The 10,622-nt window shown below is 51.1% G+C and overlaps 1 protein-coding gene across 1 annotated transcript; it reads left to right on the forward strand.

Annotated features, from left to right (window-relative positions):
* Window positions 1-219: 219 nt before the first annotated feature.
* On the forward strand, window positions 220-8,503 carry IP6K3 (inositol hexakisphosphate kinase 3). Its single transcript, XM_010021630.1, has 5 exons — window positions 220-412; window positions 4,657-4,879; window positions 5,865-6,037; window positions 6,623-6,798; window positions 8,033-8,503. Exons 1-5 carry the CDS (start codon window positions 220-222, stop codon window positions 8,501-8,503), a joined length of 1,236 nt encoding a protein of 411 aa, XP_010019932.1.
* Window positions 8,504-10,622: the final 2,119 nt, after the last annotated feature.

Raw genomic sequence — 10,622 nt, forward strand, 5'->3', positions numbered from 1 at the left:
CGGCGCAGGCGGTGGTGGGCAGCACAAGCCCGGCCTCAGCTCCACGGACAGAGGCTTTCCAGTGGCTTGAACCCTTCCTCACGCTCCCCAATACCCTGTTTTGCAGACACCGACAGTGAGAACCCGGAGTGGGAGTGAAGCGCCCCAGTGCTGCGTGTCCCAGACCCGGCTCCAGACCCCTCTTTGGTTCTAGCCCCCTGCTGCCTTTCAGCCAGCACCATGGTGGGGCAGAGCCCCCCCTGTGAGAGCAGCAGCACCGTGCTCCTGGAGCCCTTCGTCCATCAGGTCGGCGGCCACATGAGCATGATGAAGTACGACGAGCACACGATCTGCAAGCCCCTGGTCTCGCAGGAGCTGAGCTTCTACGAGTCGCTGCCCTTGGCCATGAGGCAGTTCACGCCCCAGTACAAAGGTAAGGGGAGAAGGGGGCCGGCAGCATCCTCACTGGGGCTGGTCCTGACACTGGGATCGGGGGCTGGTGGTACCCGCTGGCTCGGTCTGAGCTGTGGTGGAGCCCCATCACTTGTGGAGGGCTTGCTGAGTAAGGATGCTTCCCGCATGGAAACGTGCACAGGGGCAGGTCTGTGGGACTGGGAGCGTTTCCTGGATCTCTGTGGCTTGGGGAGGATGGGAATCCCTGATGTCTAAGGGTTGTGCGCTGGGTGATGGAGATCTGCGCCCCAGCCCATCCCATCCCACTGCTGCCTTGGTCACACAGGGGACTCCTGTTATGCCAAATCGGGCTGAAATTGGTCTGTCTTTAGGGGGACAGGCGTGAAAAGGTGGGTGCTGAAAGGGTGAACATGATCCCCTCCTCTGGAGCCAAGAGCCTGGGCAGCGCAGGAGCAGGACGGAGAGGGTGTAGGGGCAGGAATAGGATGGGGTTTCCCAACAGTGTTGGCTTTGAGGATTTTGCACATCGTGGCCCCGATAGGGTGGGTGTGAGCAGCACTGGATAGGTGCAGGAAGGCAGCGACTAGGAGAGTCTTGCTCAAAACATATTCCCAGGATCTGACACATTATGTACCCTGTTCAGTAGGGCTTTAAATTAGCATCCCCTGGCTGAACCAGAGGTACAGACCACTTCATTTCCCAAACATCAGATCTAGGTGCTTGTCCTGCCACAAGTGAGACATTCCCAGGACGGGGAAGAGCCTCCTGGGCTTGATGTCCCCATCACTTCCTGGGGTCCTCTTCCAACACCTCCCCTGCCCCTGTCTCTCCTTGCCCTGCACCAATTTCCCAGCTGAATTTCTCAGCATGGTTACCGAGAAGCAGCGCTTGCTGCCTGTGCAGACGTCCTCCTCCCTCCCTGTCTTGTTCTCTCACTATTTCTGCTTTTATTGTGCTGCTCATAAAGCTCCTGACCCTGGATTTTTGTGGGAAGCTCAGCTGACACGTAAAAACTTAAAATATATCTTTTGGTCCTTCAGCGTTGCAGAAAAGAGCTCCGAGCATCAGCTGCGGTTTCGATGCGCTTCCAATTCAATCTCTCCCTTTCCCACAAAGTCTGGGGCTTTTGCAGATTTATGGGACAACATTAAAAAGATGCTTAAGAAAACAAGTCTTCCTCTAAGCAATTTTCTTTAGCAGGGGCAGGGTTCTGTGCTGCAGAGCTGGGCCCTGCTCTGTCTCTCTAACAAAGATGTTCAGCAGTCCCAGTTTACCAGTTCAGGTGGCCTGGCTATTAATACCTCTGTCTTCTTTTTCTCTTCTGCTGCAAGTCCCAGTGAGTTTTGTGACGAGGGGTAATTAAATAGCACTTTCTCTGCAATTTGGCATTGGGCACATGCTTTGTTTTCTTCTTTTCTGCTTGTAACTGTCTTGGCCTGAACACGAGGCAAAATAGAGAGGTGGTGATGGGGGCGATGAGCATCAGGAGGAACAATCCTGAGGTCTTCATCACCCGTTCACACGTGTCCATGTTCCTCATCTCTATTCTTAGGCTGCAGGGCTGGGACCATTATGTAATGCTGACATTATGTGCAGTGTTGATCAAATGTCACCATTCAAATCTAACACCAAGTCAGCTGCTTAAAGAATGTCTGCCACTTGCTTAACCGCTTCAGGCACGTTGGTGACCTTGGGACCAGCTTTTCCCCCCACCAGACCCTTCAAAGCTCTGCCTGCCCCAAGCTGAGTTTGCAGGGAGATGCTGGACTTGTTTTCAAGCCAGTTCTGCTCAGGGTCCTGCTGCATGTGGCAGTGAATAAATGCACTTGTACATTCAAAGACCAAACCAGTGTGGATAGAGCTACACAGCAACATGCTCCTGAGGGTCCTTTGGATGCCATGGGCATAGTGACAGCACCCGTAAATACCCGCTGGGCGCCTCGCTGGGGCTGGACAGGAGGAGGGCTGCGGTTCTGGTGACACTAAAAGGCCAGCAAAGACAAGTACTAAATACATCTTTCCTTCCAGATAGATGTTTTCTCATTGCAGTAAAGAGAAGGTCGGTAGCCGTGTGTTACAGGTCTGCTTTACACTCATAGGTCACTGGCAGGACATATGCAAACCCCGTATGGAAGCACACCAGGAAACTAAAGTATTTTTCAGGCTGAGATGCAGGTATTTGAAGACACACTGTTCAGCTGGAAGTAAGGAGAGGATCCCATTCCCTTGCCATTGAACTGCTCACATTTGCCTTTGAAAATCTCCCTGTTAATTTTCATATTAATGTACGATACTTCAGAACTCTTAGTTTCATGCTATATATAACGATTTTTAGGGCCAGATTGTCAGCACTATGTAAATCAGCACAGCTCCATCGACTTGCAGGTCTGTAACTGGGACAGCTGTTAAGGTTCCAGGCTGCTATCGCGCCGTAGCTGAGGCGCAGCACTAGATTTGGAATTGAGGGCTTCATTTGCCTCGCTTTGATTTAAAAGCCTTCCTCCCTTGGAAATCCAAGGCAGCCATCCGAGCTGGCAGGAATTTCGGTTGCTCTCAGTTATCTGTAATATGGATCTTTTACAAATAGGACTCGGTAGAAAGTCAGGTGGGTAAAAGGAAGACAGAGCTCCCCATACTCACCATCACCATGAGCAACGGATTGATATAGCCAAAATATGACTTACCCCCTAGTTAAGGCTTCCAGCCCCCCAGTTCTCTTGGCAGAGCAGCCTGTGGGTATTCCTCCCCCATTCCAGTGCAAAATTAGCCAGTGTAACCAAGCCTGCCGTGGCACACGTTCAGATTAATGCTGATTTTAGGGCAAAAGGGAACAGAAATGGTTATGGTACCTAAGCAGAGGGGCTGCACAGAGGGCATGAGCATCCCAATATAGGCAGAGCTGCAGGGTTATGGGGTGCAGGACCAGGCAGGGATGGGCACCCCGAGTCTAACAGCGCTGATGGCTGAAAGCAGCAGAGGGCAAACCCTTCTGTCTGTGTTTGCTTACTAGAATCTCGCTTTGAATGGGGGGAAGGGAGTTTGCATGTTTATTTGCTTCAGCAACTTAGCTCGGGAGAACAGAGCTCCTGCGTTTGCTCAGCTGCTGAAACACATCTCCCCGCAGTGCCCGGCAGAGCAAGCGAGGATACCCTGGGGACAGCTGGATAAAACCCAGCTCTATGAGTTGCTAACGGGGCTCTTTCCAGCAATGAGCTTTGCTGGTCCAACTGCCTTGACTGGCCTCTGTTGGATCAGCCTTCCTGCAGCGAGACTTGAAAGCAGCAGGGTACGACTCACGCGCTGGCATCGCCCTGAGCCCCAAAGGGCTGCTCTAAAAGTGCCTCTGCTGCCTGGAGAGGCTCAGACGGCCCTGGCAGAGGAGCAGCAGGAGCAGGGCTGCAGTTATCAGCCTTTCCCAGAAAGGTCAGAGCACTCGGTATGAGCCGTGGCCATTCCTAAAAAAAACTGAGATGTGGAGCTTTACCCGTGCCAGGGCTGGGCTAAATCTGCCGGATGGCATTTGAGCCCTGCGATTCCTGTTAGAGTCAGGGAAAACTGTGGTGTTTTAAGCACTTAGGATGGAAAGTAGTGATCCCCAGTCATGTCATGTTCCCCTCGGCATGAACGAACACCGGGCACGGAAAGGTTTGGTCCCCATCATTGGCTGTTGGGGTGCTGGTCCTTGGTGCTTGGGGAAGGACACGACCATGACAATCTATGGGCATCACGTATGCAGGCAGCGCTGCCAGCCCATGCACATGCCTCTGCCCTTGCTCCCGGAGCACTCCAATTAAAGGAAGCAGTTGGCATGATGTTTATCTTTGGAAAATTCCTTCTCCCCTACCCTCCCTTTGCTACCTGCCAACGAAAAGCATTTCCAACCTTGCCCTGTCGTAAGAAGTGAGACCTAAATCCCTTGTCATAAATAAGCCAGGAGCTCCCGGTCCAACAGGGGGTCTTTGCTGGGTCACTTGTGGCATAGCAGAGCCCGGAGGGATGGAGGACAGAAGAACATGATGTTCAGGGGAGACAGGTTTCAAGCCAAGCCTTGAGAGGAGGGAACATTAGAAAAACCTGTGGCTGTCTTCCAGGGTGTTTGTTGGGCCTCAAATCACGGTGTGAGAGGCCACTAAAACACATCCTGTTACACACCAGCCCTCTCGGGAAGGCTGGACCGCTGGCGCGGGTGCAGACGGTGGCCGAGCCTGCATGGTAACCCCTGGGTTAACCTCATTCCCGTTGGTTTTCCCCCTTTTTGCCCAGGCACCGTCTCCGTGCACCTCAAGAAGGACAGTCTCGGGAACGTGACGCTCATCGCCAGCCCCAGCCTGCCGGCGGGGACCTGCGGCCGCCTGGACAACGCCAGCGGTGAGCCTGCGGTGACGATATGGCACAAATGCAAGTGGGCTGCCAGCGCCGGCGCGGGCGGCGAGCACGGCTTCGGCACTTGGAGCCACACACAGGTCACCAAGAGCTTCAAAGACAGGTGAGGGTCTGACGTGGCTGGGATGCTCCCTGCAAACCTCCTCTGGTCCTTGCCTGGGGTGGTTTTGGTGGCACAACTCCTGCTTGAAGGCAAAGTGAGCAAAGAGCGATGCCCAGCCAAGGTGAAGAAAAGCAAAGTGGCTTCATGGTTCCTCTCTCCCCTGCTTGTGGATGGAGCAGGGCAGATGTGGCTATTGCTGAGATGCTGTTGCTCAAATATGCACCTCAAACTCTGCTTTAAACCTGTTTCCTTGGAGCACAGTATGCTCCAAAAGGAGGAGAGGCCCCAGGAGAAGAGCCACCAAGCGCACAGCACGTAACACCCTTCTGCTGGTAACAGCCACACAACATCTGCACACTCAAGGATGGTCTGGTCCTGCCCTCATCGCAGGGGACAGCTGTCTCTGAAAGGCAGCATGGTGCCTGCAGGCATGCTGCTTGCACAGACTTTCTGCAAGACATCCTTCATCCCAAACAGGTTCAGAAAGTACCTGGGTCAGCTGTGTCTGAAGGGTGCAATATCGCTACTGCCCTCAGTGTGATGGGTTTTGGATGATGAGACTAAGGAACGACCTGCCCAGGGAGAACAAATCTCCTCATTGCTCCCTCCCTGCCCTTCTCAAAGCCAGCCCCTCTAAACTGGGAATCATTCCTAGTGTGGGACACGTTGCCTGTGTAGTGCCCATTAGGCAGGCAAATAGAGATCCCTGGTGATCGGTGCTGTGCGTGGTGCTGTTCACAGGAGCCAAGCACACTTTGAATTATAATGAAAGAAAATACTGGCACCCAGCAATAGCTGGATGTCTGAAAATTACTTTGATGGAGTAACAAAGGATCTCTACAGCTTGGACATGATCAATGTGTTTCCTTTGAGAGTCCCTGAAAATTCACCTTATCGAGTTTGACACTCTACAAAAGAGGAAGGGAGGAAATATTCCCTTCTGGAGCTTACAAACCCAATGTGTTCTTTTGTGTCTTTTGTCTAGCTGCCCAGGGAAGAGGCTATTGAGGCCAGACCTTCAGTACCGCACAGATTCGCTTTTGGAAGATGCAAATGGAAACCAGCCAGAAAGAGCGAGCTACAACCCCTGGGGACTGCACTGTCACCAGCAGCACCTGAACCGCATGTCCTCCAAGCACAACGAGAACAAACTGCATCGTATCCTTTTTCCTCTCTCCAGCATGGTCTTGGCAACAAGAGTATGTTTTATCAGGAGTGTGCATCCCTCCTCGGCCCAGTCTCTGGGAAAATACAGAATATAGTTGCTGGAAGTTGCTGTAAGTAAAAAACAACCCACTTCCCATGAAGGGTATTCAGCATAAGTGAAGGATCCCCTTGGCGTACATTTAAAAACACAACTATATAAGAATTAGCAGCTGCCTCACCTTTTATTTTCCTATTACACTTCATTACCCACCAGTCATGTGAGTAATGGAGTTTAACAACTCCCCCCACACCCACAGGAGTGAGCACAGCACTGAGGCAAGGTGTCAGATTGACAGCCCAGGGCTATCGTGTCACTGGAGAATGGAGCTGTTGGTGCTTTAATTGGCAGGACTGTACTACAGTAAATTAACTAAAATTGGCAGCAAGGGGCCTATAGCAATGACATGTTGGTAAAATTGGCTCAGGAAGTCTCATTACAGTTGTGAGCTATTATGGAGAGCATCAGCAGTCGCTCTGATATAAAACCTCTTTCAATTAGAATTTAAAAGTATTTGGTTTCCCTTAACTCATGCTCAGAGTTTCTATTGCTTGAAAATGTGGTATCAAAATACAACTATCCCTGCATCCTGGACTTAAAGATGGGAACGCGGCAGCACGGCGATGATGCCTCAGAGGAGAAGAAAGCCCGGCACATCAAGAAGTGTGAACAAAGCACCTCTGCATCTCTGGGTGTTCGCATCTGTGGGATGCAGGTAAGACCTGGGGCCTTTTGGTGTTTGCCTGACGCACGGCTTGAAACCAAGCTGGGAACCTAAAGGGACTCTTTGTTGGTGTAAAGTGAAGCAGTTTAATTCTTGTCTTACACCAGACAGGGGCTGTGAGAACTGGCCACTTGCTGTGTGTCCTGTCCTCAAACAGGAGGGGATGCTTAGGGAAGAGAACAGAATATGGCACACGCAGGGCAACCCTTTCCCCATTCCCCTCTGGCTTCTGGAGACTTCACAAGCAGTAGATGGATAAGCACCACCCCACACCACTGCCACCAGTACGAGCACCTGGAACCAGTTTACCCCAGCTGAGAATCTGCCCGTACGTGAACAGATTCCCCTCTCGTGCTCTTCTCTTGGCTGCTGCACAAAGAACAAAACCAAAAGAGCATCCCATTGCCCTGCTCCTGCCTTGGCAGAGCTGCCTCCTGCTGCTGCAAGAGCCAAGGTTTATTTTGTGCTAAATGTTGCGGTTCCCCGTGCTCAGAATCACCACCCTGCCTCTAGAAACCCAAACCACGCATTTGTTTCACTCGTGCTTCTCAAGCAGGTTTCAAAGCACTGTTCTGCTGTGCCTGAAGGGTAATTACGAGGATGGTGATTATAAAGTACATACACAGCAGGGTAAACAGTCGGTGTCAAAACCCGTGTCCCTTTCTGGTCTGTGACATGCTTCTCTCGAGCAGATTATCCTTCAAATTACAACTGGCGTGTGAACTCGTTGTGTATTCACTGCCTCGCTTCTCACTCAGTGTTGCCAGAGCCCCACATACAAATTTCTGCCTACATCTTGTCTCTCTGTGTTTAAGAAAGCAAGATTATTGCTACCCGGGCATTACATACTGTGGAAGGTACAAAGCTGGAGTATCCCTGCACTGCTGCAAACTCCTACCACAGCCAGAGGGAAATGCTATAAATCACTAGTGACACAGCTCTGATTTAGAGCTATTTGGGTTTCACAAAAGGGTAATTTATAGCTGTGCAACAAGAATCTGCACTAGTGGTTTAAATGGAATAGTTTAAATCTCCAGAAAAGACAGGAGGTGGGATTCAGCAAGGAGCCTGCGGGTACATTGCCAGCATCACTACATACAGCCAGGCTGCAGAGCAGCTACGTCCCGTTCCTCTGCTTGGGGCTGAGCTGTTTAGATATGGACACGATCTAGAGCTTTGGGAAAACTGAACAACTCAATCCAGACTGTTGCTCTCTTTCCTCAAGGTTTACCAAGCAGACACTGGCCATTTTCTCTGCAAAGACAAGTATTATGGGAGGAAACTCTCACCGGAGGGATTCAGGCAAACCCTGCGCCAGTTCCTGTGCAACGGCAACCACCTGCGGATGGATCTCCTGGAGCCCATCATCCTGCGGCTGAAAGCTCTGCTCTCTGTTATCAGGAAGCAAAGCTCTTACAGGTTCTACTCCAGCTCACTTCTCATCATTTACGACGGGCAGGAGCCCAAGGAGAACACGGCACCCTTGGATAATCACCTTCACTTCCAAAAAACAAACTGCACCACCTCACACAGCACTCATCACTCCAGAGTCGACGTCCGGATGATAGACTTTGCCCACACCACGTTTAAAGGCTCCAAGTGCAATCACACCACTTATGATGGGCCAGACCATGGCTATATTTTTGGCTTGGAGAATCTCATCAAAATCCTTCAGAATATCTCAGAAGGAAAATGAGAAATTCCTCTGTGAAATAGCCTGGATTGACTAGTGATCGATAGCCCTGAGAAGTTCTGCGTTGGGTCAGTTGTACGGGACCCTCACTGCTGCTGGACCTCATGTGCACGTTTGGAATGAGGGCATGGACAGCTTGCTAGGAAAGTGCAAAAAGCTCTAGGTGCCATGAATGAACTGAAGCGTAAAAAGCAAAGAGCTGAAAGAATGTTCTGCCTGCAATCAATCAGAAGATTTATTTTCCCTTCTTGTTTTACTGCTGTCCTTGATTTATTTGTGAGCCAAAAGAAAGCACTACTTGAAAGAGTCTTAATGATAAAATAGGACCTGCTCACCTCTACACTCAGGAAGCCAAACAGGCTGAGGACATACTGTGGGCTCGAGTGAGACTATTAGAATGAGCTGGTGGGTCTGAGCAGGTTGCAGCATCACCTCTAACGCCTGCTCAACACACACGGGAAAGGAAAACAGCCCTCAGCACTCACACTGCATGTTCCCAGCGCTGCAAGGCCAGCGGGTGCTCTCCCAACAGCCCGGGGGCTCAAACGCAGACCTACGAGACGCTGCAGAGGTTCTGAGCTGGGGACCTCAACCAAGAACTGGACCTCGCAAAGGTTTAATATCCCTGTGGGATTCTATCAGGGCATGTTTCAGGAACCTTCTAAGCAAGGGGCTCCATCGGGGCTGGAATGTGATGATTCTGTCAGTGATTAGTCACAAAAAACATTCACATCAAGGTATTTTTGCTATAAAAAAGTGAAAAAAATAGTGTGAGATTGAGTCAGGGACTAAACCTTAAAGGTCACCTAGAAATTCTTTGGTACATATATTGTGTGTGTATTTAAAGGAGACAACAGCAAGACTGAAAATCATGTTTACAGCTTTTGCGGACAGATTTTATTATGACGGAACAAACAGAATTCCTTCCTGCGTGGTGTGGGAGACCTGGAAGAGAAATCCTTACACAAGGAACCCCGTTACTGGGGAGTGGGGATATAAGTAAATCATGAATAAAATCGTCAAAGCAACTCCCACCCGTTGTCCATCTCTCTTGCACTTCCACAGCATCCTTAAGTTACTTGATGTGTGTTTTAGGGCTGCATGTCTTGAGCAGTTATCTCCACAGGTTTAAACAGCAGAGCTCAAGGGACACCCCTTCACTTGTATTTTACTGCATACAGCTGGTGAATTGCTACAGTTTATAGCTGGAAAGTTGATGTCATTTGGCCCCCTTGTGCGTTTTAGTTGGCCTAAAGTCCATTTGGGAAGACCTTGTTATTTATTGCATGTTGTTCACAGCGTTGCCTGTTTCTTGCTCACGAACTCAGACGACTGTAATAAACCCCCACGAACACTCACCTTCGGCAGTGAAAGGGTTGAGTTGTCCATGTCCTGGCCCACAGGGGAGCCTGTGATCAGTGCTGACTGTGGCTGCTTGTAGCTTTGCTGGTGAGGTTTATACAGACCCACCTCAGCACCTGCAGGCTCTGAGCCTCTTGCTCAGAGGGACATCAACTCTGGGAGCGGGGAAGGATGACGGAGGCTCCAAGCATGACACCGGCAGCCAGCGCTGCTTGTCAGCGGAGCAAAACCCCTGCTTTGACTCGTGAAAACAGCGACTGAGGTAGGACAAGGGGTAACGAGTGAAAACTTACACTGAGTTTCAGGTTGGATATAAGGAAGCAGCTCTTCCCTGGGAGGGTGCTGAGGCGCTGGCACAGGGTGCCCAGAGAAGCTGTGGCTGCCCCATCCCTGGCAGTGTTCAAGGCCAGGTTGGACACAGGGGCTTGGAGCAACCTGCTCTAGTGGAAGGTGTCCCTGCCCGTGGCAGGGGGTTGGAGCTGGAGGAGCTTTAAGCTCCCTTCAACCCAAACCAGGCTGGATTCTCTCTGTTGCTCCAGCACCACAGAAATCATCCCGCTCCCTCCCTTTTTACTCCTTACACATCAGCACCCAATTACCAAGTACTCCACCATTTGCCTGCCAGAGGAGGGGCTCTGAGCCCGTGCACGACCCGACTGTACGTGGGGTGCAGGAAAACCGGGCAGGCTTTAACAAGGCGTTAGACCCGCCAGACCCCAATCCCTGCGGGACCGAGGTCCCTGCGCAGCGAAGCGGACAC

The sequence above is a fragment of the Nestor notabilis genome, unplaced genomic scaffold (assembly GCF_000696875.1).
Source record: "Nestor notabilis isolate BGI_N333 unplaced genomic scaffold, ASM69687v1 scaffold28509, whole genome shotgun sequence".
In the NCBI taxonomy this organism is placed as follows: Eukaryota; Metazoa; Chordata; class Aves; order Psittaciformes; family Psittacidae; genus Nestor; species Nestor notabilis.

Bases quoted from the DNA above. Each gene is read 5' to 3' on its own strand.
- IP6K3 (XM_010021630.1), top strand. From the start codon at position 220: ATGGTGGGGCAGAGCCCCCCCTGTGAGAGCAGCAGCACCGTGCTCCTG. The intron at 4,880-5,864 runs GTGAGGGTCTGA...TCTTTTGTCTAG, and splicing joins ACCAAGAGCTTCAAAGACAG to CTGCCCAGGGAAGAGGCTAT. The intron at 6,038-6,622 runs GTATCCTTTTTC...ACTCATGCTCAG, and splicing joins CAACGAGAACAAACTGCATC to AGTTTCTATTGCTTGAAAAT.